This window comes from Leucopleurus acutus, assembly GCF_964270905.1.
Source record: "Leucopleurus acutus genome assembly, chromosome: 1".
NCBI classification, from domain to species: Eukaryota; Metazoa; Chordata; class Mammalia; order Artiodactyla; family Delphinidae; genus Leucopleurus; species Leucopleurus acutus.
This window is the reverse complement of record NC_139142.1, coordinates 195,761,465-195,782,125: the sequence shown is the minus strand read 5'-3', so window position 1 is coordinate 195,782,125 and position 20,661 is coordinate 195,761,465. Positions and strand designations below refer to the sequence as shown.

Sequence of the window (20,661 nt, the reverse complement as noted above, 5' to 3'; positions counted from 1 at the left end):
TGCTTTCCATGGATAAATATCTCCCATCTTGTCTTTTATACGTTATGACATCGGGGCCTGGAAAGGGGAAGTGGAGGGCCTGTGATCGCTTGGGAATCACACATCTGGGTCAGAAGCCACAAATCCACGTCCAGGACCAGCCATGGTCCCAACCGTGGCGACAGGCGCGCTCTCGAAACCGCTTCTGGATGGTTTCTCTCTGTTTCTGTTTTCCAGGCAAGGCCAAGTTATTAAGGCTGTTCTTAATCATGATTCTTGTTGTTTGTCAGTCCCTGATGGAAAGCTACGGGTACTGAGGCATCTCTGTATGGAAAACCAGAAGAACCCAGGTCTCTAAGACAAGAAAGGAGTGATACGTATTATCGTTTACAGCCTGTAAAGGAAAGAAAATCCAGTGTGTAGGACAGAAAAGATGTGGCTTTGTACTTCCTACCTAGAGTCACATTGCTGCTTGTTTGTAAAAATCATTCCACTCATAAAGTTAACCATCCTTTAGTGAGTAAGAGCTGTTCCCACTAACTGGGGGACCTATAGGGAAAGGAGCATAGTTAGAGGTTAGAGTAATGGGCCAGGTGCCCTTGATTCCTATTTCTGGTTCCTTGACTGACTTGCTGTGTGGCCTTAGGCATTTTCCTCTAATTTCTCTGGGCGTCGTTTTCCCCAAGAAGAAAATTTCCCACTTGGTCTTCTTGCAGGGGAATACTAAAAGATCAAAGAAGAGACATCTTTTTTTTTTTTTTTTGCGGTACGTGGGCCTCTCACTGCTGTGGCCTCTCCCATTGCGGAGCACAGGCTCCAGGCGCACAGGCTCAGCGGCCGTGGCTCACGGGCCCAGCCGCTCCGCGGCATGTGGGATCCTCCCGGACCGGGGCACGAACCTGTGTCCCCTGCATCGGCAGGCAGACTCTCAACCACTGCGCCACCAGGGAAGCCCGAGACATCTGCTTTTTAAAGATGCCCAGATGAAGTGCATGAGAAAGGCCTTTTTCATAGGTATTAATAAGCCCTTTGATTACTGCTAGACCGTGTGTTTAAGCTTTTAGGTACCCCCTTGGGCAGAACTGGCCATAGAAATTAGGCAAAATCCTAAGGGCTCTAGCCCAGTTGTAACCATCATTGTGTGTCCGGTGAGTCTTTATGGGGTGTCTTTAGCTGGTGGCCGGGTTATGATGGCTGTACTGAGCCCGGGAGGCTCCCCCGAAGTGACACAGACGATCAGGGGCCGTCCCCAGAGCAGCACATCGGAGCCCAGTGTACCCCGTTCATAAAGGGAGGTCCAGTCAGGCGTCTGCTCTATATCTGCTTGTCAGCGTCAGAGGGGAGGGTTTGGTAGGTAGGGTCCCTGTGCCCACCATCAGCCCAGCTTGGTGCATGGGGGCGTCCAGCTGCCTTCTTCCCCCTGTTCCCCAGCACCTCCTGTCTCCCCTAAGTGGGGGGCAAAGGACAAGGCCATTGTTCCCTTATGAGCACCTCCTTTTGGGTTCCTGGGACCTTCCTGTCCTGGAAAACTGCCTTCCTTCCCTCCCTCCCTTCCCAATATTTCATTTGAAAAAAAAAATCCCTGCCTAGAGCAAACATGAGGCAAAGCCACTGCTCTGCCCCCTGCTGGAAATGTCTAGAGACAGTACATCCTCCTGGGGAGATGCCAGGAGCCAGGCCGTCAGGATTCAGTGCCGAGAGCAGGGATCTGGGCGGTGGCAGCAGGCGGAAGGGCCACAGCAGAGACCACATGGGTTTGTTTCGGCCCTTGGCAGACTTGAGGCTCTCCACACCAGCAGCATGGGGGAGCATTTCCGGGGAAGACCCCCAGTGTGTATTCTGTTTTGCAAAAAGTCGGGGAGGGAGGAGTTGCCAGGGAACCAACCCCCTGAGTGTTGGGCTTTGGGGTTTTTCACTAGGTGGGGGGGGGGCTTCCAACCCAAGGCCCAAGAGAGGTGCTCACAAGCACACCCACAAAGAGAAAGCTTGTGGAGGTCTGCCCATCAGATGCGCCTTCCCCCAAGTGCTGCCCAGCCCAGGACAGTGCCCATGGCACTAGCACCGGTCAGGACCAGTGACATAATCTGCAGGACCGGGACAGAATGAAAATGCAGGGCCCGTTGATCAGTCTTATTGAGAATTTCAAGATGGAGACAGCAGAACGTTAAAACTGAGCACGGGCCCCTCAGGTCACACACCTGTGAAGCGGGTCCTGGCCAGGGCTCTGCCTTACCTGGGCAGGTGGGTGCAGCACAGGGGCTGCGGGTCTGGCTCAGGGACGAGCCATCTACCGCTCACCCCTCTCTTCAGAGGAAAGGGGGCGTGGGGGTCAGGGCACTAAGTCTGTACACTTCCTTGAAGATGTCCAGGATGAAGATCATCAACCTTTATTGTCTTAAACCCTGACAACAGGGCTTGAGTTTAGAAAAAAAAAAAAAAAAACGTAAGAATTATTTCAGTTGTTCTGGAGTTAATCTCCTTTATTCGCCAGGATTTGGGAGAGGTAAGAACAACTAGGAATTGCACTGAGATCTGAGTTCATTGAGCATTTACTTTGTACAGGTACCGTGCCCAGGATCTGTTGCCTCCACCTTAGAGGAGCATTATTGCCATTTTACGGATGGGAAAACTGAGGCTAAAGGAAATGCTGTCACTTGCCTAAGGTCACACAGTTTGGATATAGGGGAGTCAGGATTCAAATGGATACAGAGTCCAGAGCATGTGTCTGGCCACGTTGTTCTGTGTACTACTTCCAGGTTATAAGTTAAGGAGCTGTGAGTTCCGGTGCTTTTGTGTCTGTAGCTAAGTTCAGGTGAACCATCTGTATATATCTAACAATGGGGGGGTCAGAGAGGAAATTTTCACATTTCACTGAGGGATTTAGCAGAGCAGAGCATCAGATAAGGGCATAAGACTCAGACCTGGGACTCAAGTAACCCACTACACAGGTGGCATTTCATCTGTGATCTGACACAAGGCTATCTGAGCTCATGTAGGACTTGCTTTCCTTGGAACTGACCTGAAAGGAGAAAAAGAAGTACAGTTTTCCTTGGACTTCAGATCAAAATGTACCCTGAGCTGGGAACAAAAGAGGTAGCTCTGGAATCAGAAAAAAAACATGTCCTCCTCCCTATTAGTCAGACAAAATAATTGTAAAATTCTGCAGAGCAGGTTGTGAGAAGCATGCAGCCATTCTAGAAACAGTTTTTATCCCAGCCCAGTTTGACAAAGGGGTGAAGTCCTCTGGCCAAGCCCCGAGGAGCCGTGTCCTGGGTAGAGCAGGGCCGGGTGGATGGGACACAGAAATTGTCATCTTGAAGGAGAAAATGTGAGCAGATCAGAGAGAGTCAGGGGCCCCAGCTGAGAGGATGCCGGGTCTAGGATGAGACCCTAAAAAGCATTTGCCTTAACTGAGTGGGTGAAGAAAGGGGGGATCAGGGGAGGAATCAGCCTCTCCCAGGATGAAACTCTGACCCTTCTTTGGGCTCAATAAACTCAAATTCTCAGTCTACAGAAGGGGCTACAGTATGCATCAAATATAAATATGAATGTTACGGGCATAACTTGAACCTCTTTTGACATTTCTCAGAGAGTTTAAGTAGCTTGCTTTTTCATCCAATGAAAGGACCCCCTTCCAGAGTAATGCTGCAGCCTTGATTACTCCCAAACCTCTTAGTTAACAGGCTCCCTCGTCCCAGGAGGAATGTCCACCAGGGCCAGAGGGGCCCATCAGGCAGTGCCAGGAACTCTGTTTAGCTCCCACTGTTCAGAACTGCCTTCATTTCACTCTCTGCCTCCCTGAGCGCAGCGAGCTCCGGGGTGCAGCGCGTCCTGCCGTCCTGCCGGCCCCAGGACTCCTGGCATTCTTTGTGCTGCAGAAAGAAGCCGGGCTTGACGGGCTCACATTATTATCTTGAGTTGCCTGCCCCCAAACAGAGTGCTAGCCGCCCCCCGCCCTTCTCGGGGAAGCTTCCCCAGCCGCCCCAGATCACCAGGGCGAGTTGGGCTCTTACACATTCACGGGCAGGAAGTCGAGTCCCGAGGGGAGGCTGGGAATGTGACCGCCTTCCCAGTTCGGCACTGGAGGCAGGAAGCTCGGTTCAGCACCGCAGGCAGATGGCTACTGCTCCCTCCCTGCGTCAGCCCGCCCTCCTCTCCCCCCACCTCCCCCTCTCCTTGGAGGGAAAAGTCTGCAGAGCTGGGAACTGTCTTGGAGAATTCAACAAAGGCCAAGCAGCGCCGGGGAACCACTTGAAAAGAACTTGTTTTGTTCCCGTTGAGAAGCCTGCAGGAACACCCATGGCCACATCGCTGGGGTTTTGAACTGAAGAGCAGCGTGTGTGTGTGTGCGCGCGCGCACGTGTGCGTGCGTGTGCGTGCGTGTGTGTGTGTGTGTCGAGCAAGAGGCACGGGAGGTGCAAACAACTGTACTGTTTGAGCTTTGATAAGGAAACTGCGAGCTGTAAGCTCAGCGGCAGAGGGAGGACTACAGCCGTGACCCGCCCACTCCTGAACTTCAACTGCATTGTTTTCTGTCCAGATATTCCAATGGAGGCAGTTGGAAAACCTGTATTTCAGAGAGAAGAAGTTTTCTGTGGAAGTTCATGACCCACGCAGGTAAGCTAGACAAGCCCTTTTCTTCTGGGAGCGTGTGGCCTCGCCGGCGTGTTACTTACATTACTGTGTCTGTGCTGTCACTGTTCATGTTCATTTGCGGGGGGGGGAAGAGGGTGGTTGATTGGGAGAATAGAGTTCAAATAAGACAGTAGAGCTTTGTTTGGTTCTGTGTGTTGGGAAATACAGTGGGTTTGTGTGTGTGTGTGTGTGTGCGCGCGTGTGTGTGAAATTAGCGGTTCCACGGTCATCTCATCTGGCTACACGTATTACTTGCTCGGACGTGTGGAATTGTCTTACAAGCCAGGGCATTTTAGGAAAGATTTGTAGCACTTCAGAACCATCCCCAAATTAAAGTGAGCCGTGGTCTGAGTCCTTCTAGAAAGTTTTTGCCAGAGAAGAGCCTGAAGGACGGCTTGTCAGAGCTTCTGAGAACGTTTCAGGTTGAAGAGTGAGCACAGAAGGAACCTACCGCTGAAAGAGTTGTGCTAAGTTGTTTCATTCCGTGAGCTGTAATTTTAGGGTGTTCGCCGTGGTGGGTAGATGTGAAAGAAATACAAGTCTTTTTCTCTCCACCTCACATTGTATCCCAGGGAGCGCTCATGTCAAAGTCAATGCTCTCCAAGTCCAGTGCCAAACAATAGGGTCCCATTTTGGAATGCAGCAAGCCCTGCGTGGAAGGTTCTCGGGGCAGCATGTACCGTGGCTTTTCCTCCCTTTGTCTGCTAGTCCTAGAGTTACAGGCAGCCCAGAAGCGGCAGCAAAATTCCCTAAAAACAGACCTAACGCTCAAGGATAAATCGCTTTCAATAGGTCCAAAAGCAGACTTAGAACAAGAAGGTAGCCCTGGGAAGACAGTGAAAAGGTCAGGCCCTGTGGAGGAGTAGGTGTGGATGTTGGGTGCTGTCCGTACCCCAGCCCTGGTTCGGGAAAGAGGGGTTGTTGGCATCAGTTCCTCACACACGTGGCTTCTGGGCGCTCAAACAAGCTGAGGTGCCTCCCAGAAAGCTCTCAGCATGAGAATAAGATTTTGCCCCATCAGAGGGTGAGGCTTGTGGGGTGATGTCCGTTCCTGCGGTCAGTGATAACCCAGGAGGACTGCTGTGCCGTTTGCCTGGCCACGTAATCTGCTTGAAACAGAACTCCCGTGTAGGGTGAGAACTCCCCCCGACACCCCATGGTTACCGTGCAACAGGCAGGCGGAGAACGTCTTAGAGACTCGTGTCTCGTTGTCAGGTGATGATAGAGAGCGTTGGCAGTATAACAGCCTGTGCAGCGTTTTTCAGGGTCCTGTGATGAAGGGGCTCAGGATCCAGAGACCCCGTCTCTGCAGAGCAGGAATGCATTGATTCAGGCCAGGCGGGGGGGCAAGAGATGCTGGAAGTAATGTCCCAGAATGAAGGTTGCCACAATGGGTCAGATGCAGAAAGCAGATGATTGACAAAGACTGGAGATTGGATGGTCTAAGAGGCTGAGCGTAGGACTAGAGACAGACTCTCCGGGCCTGTGCTCTGTTGGGAATTCTGCTAATGCAGAGGTACCTTGGACGCATCCTTGAGTGAGTGGGCGGCGTGTGTGTGTGTGTGTGTGTGTGTGTACTCGTCGTGTTCTTTCTGTGTCGGGGTCTATTGTCCTATTCGTGATGTAATTCTAAATTCCCTTCCCTTTCCCAAGACCCAGGGATATTGGAAGGAGTCCAAACCTCATGTTACTATCATGTGGGCTTTTAGCCTATTAAATGAAAGTGGTCAGTCTCACATTTGCTGAGTAGCTCCTATGTCCAGGCACAGTTACGTGTCCTGCGGTATAGAAGGAAGCCCTGAAAGATCTTATAGCACGATTGGAGCGACAGAAGAAGGAACTTGATGTTTATTGTTTACTATGCACAGTCACTGTTCTAAACACTTGGGCAGTTATCTCATTGGGTCCTCGCTATAACCCCGGAAAATAGGTACTAGTATTCCTGTTCTACTTGGGAAACAGGCACAGAAGAAGCAGAGTAACCGGCTGCAGGTTACAAAAAGCTAGTTGAGGGGTAAAGACAGGATATGAGCCCAGGGAGTCTGGCTCCAGAGCTTATGTGACTTACCGCCATGCTATACACAGACCGCGGGTACCAAGCACCAGATAGCACAGCCTGTAAGTGCTGGTCTGGGGAGGCTTCTTGAGAAGGAGAAATCTTAGCTAAGGATGTAAAGCTCAAGGTGGGCCCTCAGGGGGATAAAGATGTCGGGCAGGTGGGCCTAAGAGAGAAGTGCAGGCGCCAGAGGCAGTCTGAGCACGTCCCCTCGGAAAGCAGTCCTCTGTCAGCCTAGAGACACGCAGGGAGAGGAGAGGGGAGACGAGGAGAGGCCAGAGACGTGGCTTCCTTGATGGCAGCGGTGGAGACCCAGGTTGACAATGCCTTTAAAGGCACCTTTTCCAAATGCTCAACAGGGCAGGCAGAGGGGATTGTTCCAGGTTAGCTACTTAGTTTAGTGGCCAAGCCCATGTCTCCTGGGGGGTTGGAACCCCGCCTGGCGCTGCAGTAAGCACTCCTCTACGGCCTCCTGGCCCTGCTCCAGTTAAACATGTCGTCCTGCTGCTGTTGCCTTGTTTATTTGAACACAGAAGAGTCATCTAATCAACGGTACTGTGTTGGGATGGTTCAGGGGTCATCCCCTCCCCCAAACCAGGAAGGAAGCCAGGAGCAAAGTTACAGGATGGCAAGTGTGGTGCAGAATCGTGTCCTGAAGATGGACGTCCTGGGACACTGCGAGGACAGGGCATGGCTCGGCTGTCCCAGAAGATGCTTCCAGATTTGCTCTCCTGGACCGGTGTCCTAATGGATGCCAGCGTTGTTTCTGCGGTTCTCTGGGCTTGGCGAAGCAGAAGGAGTCGGTGGGGTGGGAAGAGCCTGAAGCAAACAGTGTAGAGAAGAGAGAAATTCATAATCGGGCAGGAGAAACACTCTGAGACCATCTGATTTAAGTGCTCCTGGGAACTCCCAGACCAGCCAGCCTCTTCCCTCCCCCGCCTTACATGAAAAATACACCTAGCCTGGCACTGCTCTCACTACCGCCTCTGAAATACATTTCAAGTTACTTTTCCTTTCCAATTCACCTTTTCTGGGAGAAAAAAAACATGAGTTTACTCCCAGGATCAGCCATTGCCATGGAGGCCAGAGTGAGTATTCAGATGAGTTTCTTTTTACACGTGCAGAGACCATGGGGGTTTCCTCCTTACTCTCTTGCCGGCTCCTTTTCCATTATTTTCAATTGTGTGTTCCTTTGTGAGCTGGCATTTTCTCTTAACTTTAGTTATAACCAAAGGGAAGAATAATATTCTGCTTAGAATCAGTAGTATTAACTAACCACCAGATTTGAATTCCTCCTTAGAAGTGGGTCTGGAGAACACCTACTGTTAAATCTTGAGCCCCCGGGAGAAGGTGATCGGAGCAGCTTCTAATCTCCTTCCAGGGGAAACTTGCCATGAAAATAATATGATTATTCACAAGTCCTGACTACCCCAAGGTTCATCCAAATGAGATAGCTCAATCTTGAACACACATTGTTCTTCTGATGTGCACATAAGATACCCCCAACCTCACCCCACTGTCCCATCGCCTTGCCCTGCACACGCACACACATGCACACACATGTATGGCAACACATTCTCAGATTTCACTTGCAAAATCATGTACCCATCCTATAAAGTATACTTCACTGAGAACATAATCATGTAACTCTTTTTCCCCTTGATTCCATTAATGTGATGAATTATGTTGGGACCATTCTTTCCCACCTTCGGTTTAAAGTGTGACTGCCTCTCTGCTCTGTGCATACGTCCTCCACATCTCCTACAGACGTGTATGTGGACGTGGGTAGTGGGTCAGCATTGGCCGGGCTCATTTCTTTATGCCTCTCCTCTCCTGATTCTTTATACCCCACCCGCCCTCTGAATATATTTGAAATTGATAACCAGCTTGCGAGGAAGATTGCGTGCGAGTAATGTAAGCAGTTCTGATTACCTTAGATGCTGTGGCAATTAGAAGAGAATTTACTCGTCCTTCACCGTAGGCTGCTTTGCCTGGTTAATAAAGGACATTGTCAAAGGCTCTTCCTGTCTCTGAAGTTTGTCTTGGCCCAGTGCCAGGAGCTGAAGATCAGAAAAGACCATCCCGTGACCTAGAATGACCTGTCTTATTCCAGACAAGGCAGAGGCTTGGCCAAATTCTGAACCCTAAGGAGCCAGTAAATTAAAAGATTAGCATGAATTCACGGTAGCCAAGATATGGAAACAACCTAAGTGTCCACTGATGGATGAACAGATAAAGAAATTGTGGTGTATATTCACAACAGAATATCATTCAACCTTAAAAAAAAAAAACATCCTGCCATTTACAACGACATGGATGGACCTGGAGGGTATTATGAAGTGAGATAAAGCAGACACAGAAAGACAAGAACTGCATGATCTTACTTATAGGTGGAGTCTAAAAGAGTCACAGAGGCAGAGAGTAGAACAGTCGTTCCCAGGGACGCGGAAGTAGGGGAAATGGAGAGAGATGCTGGTCGAAGGGTATACAAAGTGGTAGTTATATAGGATGAATAAGCCTAGAGATGTAATGTACAGCCTGGTGACTGTAGTGAATAACACTGTATTATATACTGGAAATCGGCTAAGAGTGGATTTCAGGTGCTTGCATCACACACACACACACACACACACACACGCACACACGATGGTACCTATGTGAGGAGAGGAAATGTTCTTTAGTTTGACTGCCGTGATCACTTCACTGTGTATGTGTATCAGTACGTCAGATCATCACGTTCTGTACCTTAGATAGAATCAACGTTTATTTAGAGAATAAAATGAAAAGATGGCCTTTGCCAGCCAGTTTCGTGTGTGCGTGCACGCGTGCTCATCTGTCACCTTTATGCCGGAGCTCTTAGGACCCAGTGGGTTCTCGGTAAAAGCTGTTGACTGAGGATCCTAGGCCCTCGTTGTAAACGTGTTTGACCCTTCTGATTCTTGCTCTCCCAGGGCTTCAGTGACAAGGAGGACGTTTGGACACAGCGGCATCGCAGTGCACACGTGGTACGCGTGTCCGGCACTGATCAAGTCCATTTGGGCTATGGCCATTAGCCAACACCAGTTCTATCTGGACAGAAAGCAGAGTAAGGTAAGTCCCTTTCCTGGGACTGGGAGGGCCTATGACAAGACCAGACCTTTCACTGAGCTGTGAGCAGACGAGGGCCCTTGTCTGGATCTCGTAGCTGGGGGATTAGGAGTTGGATGGCTGGAGAGGCCCTGCCTCCCTTGCTCTGAGATGTGCACAGGTGAGACTGGCCTTTTAGGACTATAGGAGGCAGCTCCTGAGATCAGCTCTTGAAGAGAACAACGTGTCCTCGGCAACTTGGTCAACCACGGTCAGAGCCACTCAGACCATTTGCTGCAGCCAAGTAGGGCCCTCTTGAGGAATTCCCCCATGCTTTTGAACCTCAGGAATCTCTCCTGGAAGTAAGCAGTCCTTCTGGGTGTGTAGAAAGTGGCATACTGGGTTTTTTGGGGTTTTTTTTTTTGTTTTTTTGTGGTATGCAGGCCTCTCACTGCTGTGGCCTCTCCCGTTGCGGAGCACAGGCTCCAGACGCGCAGGCTCAGCGGCCATGGCTCACGGGCCCAGCTGCTCCGCGGCATGTGGGATCCTCCCGGACCGGGGCACGAACCCGCGTCCCCTACATCGGCAGGCGGACTCTCAACCACTGCGCCACTAGGGAAACCCTGTTTTCCTTTTGAGGAAAAAAAAAAAAGGAACCATTTGCAACTAATAGACACCACCTACTGGTTGAAGATAATTGCTGTGAAAACCCTCCAGACTTTTCCAACTGCCAACTCCATTTCTTAAAATTGCAAAACCGGAAACATTATAATTTAAAAAAAAAGGCAACAAGTCTGTTTCCCTAAGGTAGACCTGGAGCCTCAGGCCATAGTAAACAGTCATCCTCCAAGGGAGGTTTGACGCAGCCCCAGTTCAGACACACACACGGGGCGTGGTGGTGGTGGCGAAAATGACGTCTCCTTGGTTCACACACAGCTCGTATCAACCCTCTGCCCCCTGTTCCTCCAGCCTTGTCTGCCGTGCTTCCCTTGCCTTCCCCGCACAAGCCACGCCCATTCATTACCCCTCAGGTGAAGAGCCGTATCAAGATGGGCTCTGCATCTTTCTCAGGCTCCTGCTGGCTTGGGACAGGTGGGGAGTGGAATACAGAACTTCAGAGGGAGATCGACCTTGGCCCCCGGTCTAGTCAGTACCACCACCTGGGGGAGGTTTTATCCCATCCCGTGCGTCCTAGAGAGAGGAGGAAGTGGCAGGACCCTGGGCTTACTGGGCCCAAGACTTATTGGATTGGTGCCCTTTTGGATCCTGTGGCTTCCTGTTTTGCCTTGTATTCCTTCTGAGTGGAGTTGCTCCTTCCCTGGCTTGGGGGGAGGATTGGGAGGAGAGAGTTGGGATTGAACGGGAGGTAAGAGAAAGATAGTAAGAAAATAGGACAGGAAGCAAACAATCCCTCAAGTCATGATTCAGTTTCAATCACAGCCTTTCCCATGTAGGAGTCACGTTCTCCTTCATAACACATTTTCTCTTCTCCTAAGTCTTCTTCCTCCCCCCTGTTCGGTCATTTTCGGGGGGTGGATGGGCACAGGGTGGAATATTTTTGTTGCCAGGAATAATGAGAGTACTCTACATCACTCCTGGTGATGGTGGGCATTGGCACAGGAACCTGAGGCCCGATTTGATCCAAAGAAACGAGGCCAGAACCTTTTGACTCATGCTTTAGATTGAGACAGTGGGTGGGTGTCAGTGTTTTGCCCTCCAGTGGCAGGAGTTGGAGGTCAAAACCTGAGACCATTGATTCTGTCCTCTGTATTGTTTGGCAGTGCGTGACGAGGGGTAGAGAGTCTGACAGCCCACCTGAACCCCACTGCCAATTCCTCTTGCGGGCAGACACTACACACACTGATTTTGAATGGGGAAGAGAAAAAGCCTATCTCAGCCTAAGGGTGGTATATTAGCTGTTAGAACTCTTCCTCCCTCTGCTGGCTTTTCACATTAGAGGATCTATGGGGTGAGGCAGGAGGCCCATCCTTAGGGCTCCGCAACCCTGTTCTCAAAGATGGTCTTCCTGTGCAGCTGGAGAAGCCTTATTCAGCAGGCTTACAGGTCAACCCATGGATGTAACAAGGAAACCTCAAAAAGTAACTATCATAGATCACTTATTAACAAGAAGTATCTCTCAAGAGACCAGACCAAATGCTCGCAGCAATAGGGAGCTTTCAGCTCAGCCACCCCTGGGGGACTGAAGGACATGCACCTACCCCCGGGAGCAGGAGAATTTGCCCCAGATAAGCTCTGGATACTCACAGTGCCCGGAGCCCATGTATTTCTTTTCTTTTTTTTTTTTAAAGAAGATGTTGGGGGTAGGAGTTTAGTAATTTATTTTTGCTGTGTTGGGTCTTCGTTTCTGTGCGAGGGCTTTCTCTAGTTGTGGCAAGCGGGGGCCACTCTTCGTGGTGCACGGGCCTCTGACTGTCGCGGCCTCTCTTGTTGCGGAGCACAGGCTCCGGACGCACAGGCTCAGTAGTTGTGGCTCACGGGCCTAGTTGCTCCGCAGCATGTGGGATCCTCCCAGACCGGGGCTCGAACCCGTGTCCCCTGCATTAGCAGGCAGATTCCCAACCACTGCGCCACCAGGGAAGCCCGCCCATGTATTTCTTATTGGAATCAGTTGCTCAGCCTGCGGTGACTGGTGAGGAACGGGTTCCCCCACGGGGAGGTCCAAGGACTCTGCCTTCTGGTTCTGTGACCCCGGGCAAGTCTTTCCTCGCTCCTGCTTGCTTTGCACAGTTAGAGCACAGCAAAGGAAATTCCTGACCAGAATCACTGATCAATCCAGTGACACAGTGTTGGTGAAGTTGCTTTAGGAGATGTGTGCTATCTCTCACTATTATCATTACTAAGGCAACATACCGTTCCCTGGCCGACACCTGTGTGTAAAGTTTAAATTCTCTAGAAGTTCCCCCCAATTAAATCAGAGATGATAAAATTCACCTTAGGAGTAGTGTTACAACACCTTTCATTTCTGGAATGTTCTTCAGACAACAGTGATGTGACCCATCTCCAGTGGGCAGGATGGTTCAGGGTGAGTGATGGCTGGCAGGCCTGGAATGGAGTGTTTCCAAATATTTCTGAACAGCCCGTGTTGGCTGGCATATTGGCCATTGCTTCACACTCTACTGTATCAGGCCGTGTCAACCATTCCTTTCTCTGAAGTGCTTCAGCAAAGCCCAGGCCTCCCGAGGGGTGCTCATGAACCCCAGAAACAAGTGCAATCTAGTGGTTGGAGCCAGCGGGGGTGGGTAGCTGAGAAGCCTAGTGCTCTTCCCCTGGCACTTGGTCATTTTCCTCTTTCAGGGTCCTAGTGTAAATCACTTAGAAAACCTCTCTCTCTGTCTCTCTGTCTCTCTGTCTCTCTTTGTCTCTCTCTGTCTCTGTCTCTCTCTCGCTCTCTCTCACACACACACGCCCGCCTGCCCGCCCACCCTCCATCACCAAAGACAGAGCAGAAAGAGGCGGTATTGGTCCCTTTCTGGCAGCTCATTCAGAATGAGAGGCTGTGCTGGCATCAGTCACATTTGGTAAATTATATCCGCTGACCCCAAAGATCAGAAATGTTGTCAGCTAGATCCTGCCAACGTATGTACCCCAGAGCCAAGGAATATCTTGCAGAGTTCGGAGGAAAATACTTGAGAGCTTAAATTGTTGAGTTACTGTTCCTCTGAATTCAGATTGAGAACTTGAGTTGGCCCCCAGTCCAAACATCTTTCCTTCTTCTTAATCTTTTTTTTTTTCCTGATCCAGTTTGCTATTCTTCATTCCATCTAGATCAAAAGCCAAGTGAAAGCATGTCAGGGCCAATTAAACCTTGCTTACAGAATACCCATGATAATACTTAGTACAGCAAGACCCTCAGAGCAAAACCTCCAAAACTTTGGAGGCTCTTTTGCTTGGGCACAAAGACTTGACTTTATAGGGAGAGAATCTCGCCATCAATTCATCTCTTAGTGCTCTCTCCCCACCTGGTCTGTTCAGTCACTGTGATATTTCCATTCTAGAGAGAAGCCAGTAATTTCCTAAAGCTTCTAAGAATCTAGTCTCCCTTGGGAAGTGTGTCTGTTGTCCTTTTTCTGTGTTTTGTTTCCTGCCTCCGAGCTTGGTGTGGCGGGGCTGGAGGTGGGGTGGGGACAGGTCTTCCTTGAGATTAATGAGATCCCCCCAAATCTCCCGTTGAGTCATTTATTGAACCTTACCTAGCAAATTCCTGCCAGGCCCTGATTTATATCCTATTCCTATTCCAGTGTCACTGGCCTTGATGTCTAGCATCTGATTTCATCCTGATACCACACCTCCGTGGTGTGGGTTTTAACAGCTCCATTTGACAAACAGGGATCTCAGTATCAGAGAGGTTGAAAATCAAGATCAAACTGTGATTCACTGGGAAGCGCCAAGATTTCAGTCCAGGTCTTTCTGATTTCAGAGCCCAGGTCCTTCACCAGGCTGCAGTGGTCTGTGTCTTCGTGAGTTATTCTTGCAGAACTGCAAGCGTGGGCTTCTGTTGGTAGAGCCTGGGCCTTGGTAGAAGAACAGTGTTGAAAGAGAGGAAGCGATGGGTTGTGCTTTGCTCAGAGGATAAAACTCAGCCAGGTGGGGCTTCCCTGGTGGCGCAGTGCTTGAGAGTCCGCCTGCCGATGCAGGGGACATGGGTTCGTGCCCCGGTCCGGGAAGATCCCACATGCCGCGGAGCGGCTGGGCCCGTGAGCCATGGCCGCTGAGCCTGTGCGTCCGGAGCCTGTGCTCCGCATTGGGAGAGGCCACAGCAGTGAGAGGCCCGTGCACAGAAAAAAAAAAACAAAAACAACAACAACAACAAAAAAAAAACTCAGCCAGGTGGATGCAACTGATACGCTGTGTCGAAGTGAAGCAGAGGCGCTCCTGCTTTCTGCTACAAGCCAGAAACCCTGCGAGGCGCTGGCAGCTGGGATTGTGTTATGAGCAAGGAAGCCCTCACCCCAGGAAGGCAGCCTAGTTCTGAATGCAGGGACAGAAGTTGAGGTCAGAGAGGAGACATCAGTCAAGGAAGGACCAGTGAGATAGAAGAGGGTGAGGACGAAAATGGGTCAGACCCGGTGAACAAAACAAGCAGAAAGTCCCAGCATTTCCTCTGCCCCTCAGACTCTCATCTCATTCACGTGAGGAAAGTACTTGGTGGTCAGAAGTCATGGTCTTTCACCAATTCTGGCATCAACACGGAGGCCAGAGGAAGGGCAAGGCCTCTGGGTTCAGACAGACCCTGCTGGACCGCTGCGGGCACCTGGGCTCAGGATGTGAATAAGAGGCAGCCGGGCACTGGTCTGCCCGTCCTCCGTGGCTTCTCCTGTGTGGCGGACAGACCTAGTCTCACACCAGTGAACACGCATCCAAACCTAAGTTGGGACCCTCCGCTGGCTCCATGCGTGCACCCCTGCCTAATCACCAGTGGCCACAGAAAGATCAGCACATGGGGCTTCCCTGGTGGCGCAGTGGTTGAGAGTCCCCCTGCCGATGCAGGGGACACGGGTTCGTGCCCCGGTCCGGGAGGATCCCACATACCGCAGAGCGGCTGGGCCCGTGAGCCATGGCCGCTGAGCCTGCGCTCCGCAACGGGAGAGGTCACAACAGTGAGAGGCCCGCGTACCGCAAAAAAAAAAAAAAAAAAATCAGCACACGTACAGGTTATACTAGGATTTATAGTTGTTTTCCAAAAGTCCGCAGTGCAGCGGAAGCCACTTCCTGAAGCATTGTCACAAATTGATTTCTTGAAAACGGAAAAAAAAAAAAAACGTCCAACACGTGCGGGGCACACGCAAACCCACCTCTACCTCCCAAGGTGGGAACTAGAGCAGAAAGCTTCACTGCAAACAGTTGATTTTAGGAACGTTATCATGAATGCAGAGTCCTTTTCTAATTGCTCTAACTTGCTGTTACTGTTCGACAAAGTGGGCCAGTTAATTTGTAGCATAGATGGAGTGGACTTTTAACTGTAATCTGAAAACTTCGGCTCCTATGTTCAGGTACCAAAATAGAAGCAAAGCACCGTGTCAGGTGCCCCCTTGGTGGGCACCGAGCGTCCAGATGAGCATTTGTTGCAGAAGCCCTTACACGCCACGCTTGCAGGCGCCCTTACACGCCACGCTTGCAGGCTGACAGTGTGATCGCTTCTCAACCCTCTAAGTTTTCATGGCTCCGTGGCTAATCATTTAAGAGTTTAAACCACCTTAGAATTTACTGGAACTTCATAAATTTGCTTCAGACATCCTTTAAATCATTCACAAAGCTGAAAGTTATTTTTTTCCTCCTTTTAAGCACAAAATCCCAGTAGCAAGTAAAATTGCTACTATTCATTGAGAGCTATGTAGGAGGCAGGGGGAGGGGAGGGAACTGGGGGTGGAGGGATGCCTTCGCTTGCCTTACTTCTTTTGACCCTAACAAACCTAACAAAACCTTGAGCGGTAGGTGGTGCTTTCCCTGTGTTATGCTTGCGAGTCATGAGGCTTCGTGAGGTTAAGTCCTTCCCCAAATCAGGACTCCACCGAGGCCTAGCTGACTCGGAAGTCCACACTTGTAAGCCCTGTACATACAGCCTGTGGGATAACAGGCTTCGAAAATTCCTCGCCGTGTCACCTCTGGAGCCTTATCTGCTCCCACCTGGGAAGCTTCAGGGGATGAGCGATGGGCCCTGGGGACACAGACAGAAAAATGAGGCAGTTCGCTGGCCGTGAGGCCGTTTGCTAGATCTCGGAAAGACAGGCGGGCGGGCGAGCGATCACTGTCCGGAGGGGAGCGGCCCCCGTCTAACCTGCCCAACCCGGTGGTCCTTCTAGTCGAAGATCCATGCCGCCCGCAGCCTGAGCGAGATCGCCATCGACCTGACGGAGACGGGGACGCTGAAGACGTCGAAGCTGGCCAGCATGGGCAGCAAGGGCAAGATCATCAGCGGCAGCAGCGGCAGCCTGCTGTCCTCAGGTGGGTGGCGGCCCCCGGGGGCTGGGGCGCTCCGAGGGGGCAGGTGTGGGAAGGCCACCTAAGTGCCTTCGAGCGGCCTCCAGAGCCTTCCCAGTGCTGGTGGCTGAGCGGCAGGAATGCCGGCTCCGAGGACGCACGGCGGGCGCGGGCTGCCCGTGTGCCACTCAAGGAGAGTTCTGCGAGGAGGGGCTGAAGGTCAGGTCGTGGTGCTTGCTGAGTGACCTACATTCTGTTCCCAGGGGGGCTTCTCGAGGCTTTCCAAAGTACAGAACACCCTTGATCGTTTGGAAAGGAGAGACCTGTCGCAGAGTGCGCTTTGAAAGGGAGGCTCAGGGGATCTGGTTGCCGTCTGTTTCTGCGGGGGGCCTGGGCCAGTCATTTGTCTTGAGGTGTTGGGAGGGGCAGAAATGCCCCGAGGTTTGAGATGGGGCTGGACTTCAGGAGGAGGGATGCCATTGGCTGGAGTGACAGGAAGGGGGGCAGTTTTGAGTTGGGCAGGGAGCAAGAGGGAGGCAAAAATTGTTTGGAAATGTTAGAAAAGTATAACGCAGTTCACTCCCCAGGCCACGTGGTCAAGGCCTGATTATTCTTGGAGCCAGTACACATTTCCTTGCCTCTGAGCCAGAGAGTAAAACAGGAAGTCTTTGCCCTACCTCATCTTCTCGGGTCAGCTCTGTACACGTGGTGACTGCAGACGGTAACAAAATAAAATAAAGGAAAAAGACAGGAGGGGGGAAAGCCGAAAGCTGCCTAGTTAGCTTCTGGGCTGGTGGAGTCCAGTCACAGCCAGGGAAAACCTTCAGACCTGAAGGACGAGGGTGAAGATGGACAGGCCTTTCTAAGGTCCTGGGAGGACCCAGGTCATGTGTGCACGGGCCAGGCGTTTTATAAAACCTGTGAACGTAATACATTTTGCATTCTTTTTCTTAAATGGAGCCACCAAAATTATGTAGGTTTCAGGCTCCACAAAGTCGTTTCTGCCTCTGCCAGGTCACCGTTAAGGTTCACCGTAAACCTCTCGCTGTCCTGGGTCCTTAAAAAGTTTCCATCAATACAATGGGCCAAGTAATCATTGTTTCTGAGGCTTAGAGGTTTACAGTGAAGACCGTGGACAGTGCTGTAGTAAAGAGAACGCCATACAAAGTCCAAGACCCCTGCCTCGAATTCCAGCCACTTCCTATCGCCTGCAGAATGATGAAGGGCAGGGCCAGAGTCAGCCCTGTGACTGTCCCCTAGACATCCCTATCCCCCATTAAAGCCCAGAGTCTCAGATCTGAGCCTGGATTTAATCTGTCCACTGTCCTCCTCATCCAGCCACAGATGAGCCCGCCTCTTCCTTCAGCCTCAGTGAGCGGTGCATCCCTGCCGTGGTTTCATATCCCCTTGGAAATCTACGTTCGTTCTGAATGTGGCATGTTATACCCAGGAGAATAGATTCTTCCAGCTCAGGGGTTCCCTGCCCTCCAAGTGCATCGGAACCCCTTGGAGGGTTCGTTCAAACGCAGATAGCTGGGCTCCGGCCCCGGAGTATCTGATCTGTAGGTCTGGGGTGAGCCTGGGAATTAGCATTTCTAGCAAGTTCTGACAAGCTCTCCGGTGATGTTGATGCTGGTCTGGGGACCACACTTTGAGAGCCACTGTTCTTGCGAGGAACCTCGGTCTCCCCACTTTTACACCTGTGTCCTGGTCCATCTGCTCGGGCCCTTTGTCTCTGGCAGCCGCCAAGGGTACAAACGTAATAGCAGGTAGAGCGGAGGTGGTGAACAGGATCCCCAAAGCGTCTAACATGGAGCTGACATCATTCAACCATCAGAAATGAGATCCAGGGACTTCCCTGGCGGCCCAGTGGTTAAGACTCTGCGCTTCCACTGCAGGGAGTGCGGGTTCGATCCCTGGTGCAGCAACTGGGATCCCCAGTTTTTTTGGCAGCACGGCCAAAAAAAAAAAAAAAAAGAAATTGAGATACCGAGATCCAGGCATCTTCAAGACTGGATAGCTATTCCTCTCTGTTACCGCCAACAGCTTGACATTAATAATCAATCCCGTGGGCTAGGAGATGAATCAAAAGAAAACTTTCCTGCTGAATCCACTCCCACACCTGATATATGCATCTTTATCTCAGGATATTAGAGCAGTTTTTTCATGTCTGATAACTTAGTGACGAGGACCCCAGGCAAAGCTGTTTGGGCATCGATGCAGGTAGCCGAGGCCCCCTGCCTGCCCCACTTCCGCGGTGGCCCCATCCTTAGGACCGAGACCCTCAGCCTTTTTGCCTGCCCACCTTCTGCTGCTCAGCTAAGCAAGAGGAAAGCTGGGCAGACGGGGAAGGAGGTGCAGAGGTGTGAGCCGTGACCAGGCCAGGGAGCATTTCGAACTCAGCCCAGCCCTGCAAGTTAGATGCTGAAGAATGGTCCTTAACTGCTGAGGTGCCATGGGGAGGTCTCCCCGCCTCTGGCTTAGGAAAGGCCACGGGTCAGTGGAAGGAGAGACCTTGCACAGGAAGTGTTGCATCAGTCAACTCGGGGAACTTCTAGGACCTGTCGATCTGGCCATCACTGCCACCAGGTCTGTGATTGCTGCCCCTCTGACTTTTCATGTGCAGGAGAAGATGCCTTCACCTGAGGCCTCGCAGTCCCACCTGGACGGGACGGTTTCCCATCCCCCACCAGACGGAAATCTAGGCTAGCCTCCCACCCATGCTTTTCATCCTTTAGTGCGTCCTGCCTGAGTGCGTGTGGAGAAGACCTCTTAGTGATGGGCTCCCACAGAAGGAGAGGGCGTCGCTCTTTCGGGATGGCCTTGGTTTAAGCACTCTTTTTATGACACTTTCCAGACCCTGTGGTCTACCTCTCACTCAGGAAATAGGATACAAATAACCTAGTATCTTATTGGATCAATTATTGTCTCTCCTTCACCTACTTCCTCGTGCTAAGAAAAACTGGTGTCTGATAAATAGTCCTGGAAAGCATTTTGAGAAACTGATCATCACTTGAGAGTTCTTTTTGCTACCTCTAGCCCTGTGCCTATCACTCAGTAGGTGTTCAGTACATGATTTTTTAAATTTTTTACATGATTTCCCCATGACTCATTTATTTACTGACTGGAAATTTGTACCTTTTGACTTGCTTTACCTATTCCACCCACCCTCACCCCTCGTTTCTGACACCCGCCAGTCTGTTCTTTTTATCTATGAGCTCAGGGTTTTTTGGTTTTAGTTTGTTTGTTTTTAGAGTCTATGTATCAGTGAGATCAAATAGTATTTGTCTTTCTCTGATATACTTCACTTAGCATAATGCCCTTGGGGTCCATTTATATCGCAAATGGCAAGATTTCATTCTTTTTGTTATGGCTGAATAATATTCCGTTGTGTGTGTGTTATAGTTACAATTTCTTTATGCATTCATCCACTGGTGGACACTTAGATTGTGTCCATGTCATGGCTATTGTGAATAATGCTGCTGTGAACATGAGGGTGCAGATATCTTTTCCAGTTACTGTTTCATTTCTTCAGATAAATACCCAGAAGTGAAATTGCTGGGTCATATGGTAGCTCTATTATTAGTTTTTTGAGGAACCTCCAGACTGTTTGACATAGTGACTACACCAACTCGCATTCCCACCAACAGGGTATGAGGGTTCCCTTTTTTCCACATCCTCGCCAACAGTTGTTATGTTCTTTTTGATGATGGCCATTCTAACAGATGTGAGGTGATTTCCCATTGTGGCTTTGATTTGCATTTCCCTGATGATTAATGATGTTGGGTATCTTTTCATGTACCTGTTGGCCATTTGTATGTCTTCTTGGGAAAATGTTCACATCCTCTGCCCATTTTTTAATTGGATTTATTTTTTGTTGTTGAGTTGTATAAGTTCTTTATATTTTTTGGATATTGGTCCTTTATCAGATATATGGTTTGCGAATATCTTCTCCCATTCAGTAGGTTGCCTTTTCTTTTTGTTGA

The 20,661-nt window shown here is 50.5% G+C and overlaps 1 protein-coding gene across 5 annotated transcripts in view; it reads left to right on the top strand.

Annotated features, from left to right (window-relative positions):
* FRMD4A (FERM domain containing 4A) overlaps positions 1-20,661 on the top strand; it is a gene marked incomplete at both ends in the record, with an annotated part of 616,891 nt that overhangs the window by 552,825 nt on the left and 43,405 nt on the right. For all 5 annotated transcript variants that reach the window (XM_082854721.1, XM_082854724.1, XM_082854723.1 and 2 more), the window contains 3 exons: positions 4,520-4,596; positions 9,622-9,760; positions 16,558-16,699. In XM_082854721.1, coding sequence (XP_082710847.1) covers positions 4,520-4,596; positions 9,622-9,760; positions 16,558-16,699 — 358 coding nt within the window. The remainder of the gene's footprint in view (positions 1-4,519; positions 4,597-9,621; positions 9,761-16,557; positions 16,700-20,661) is intronic.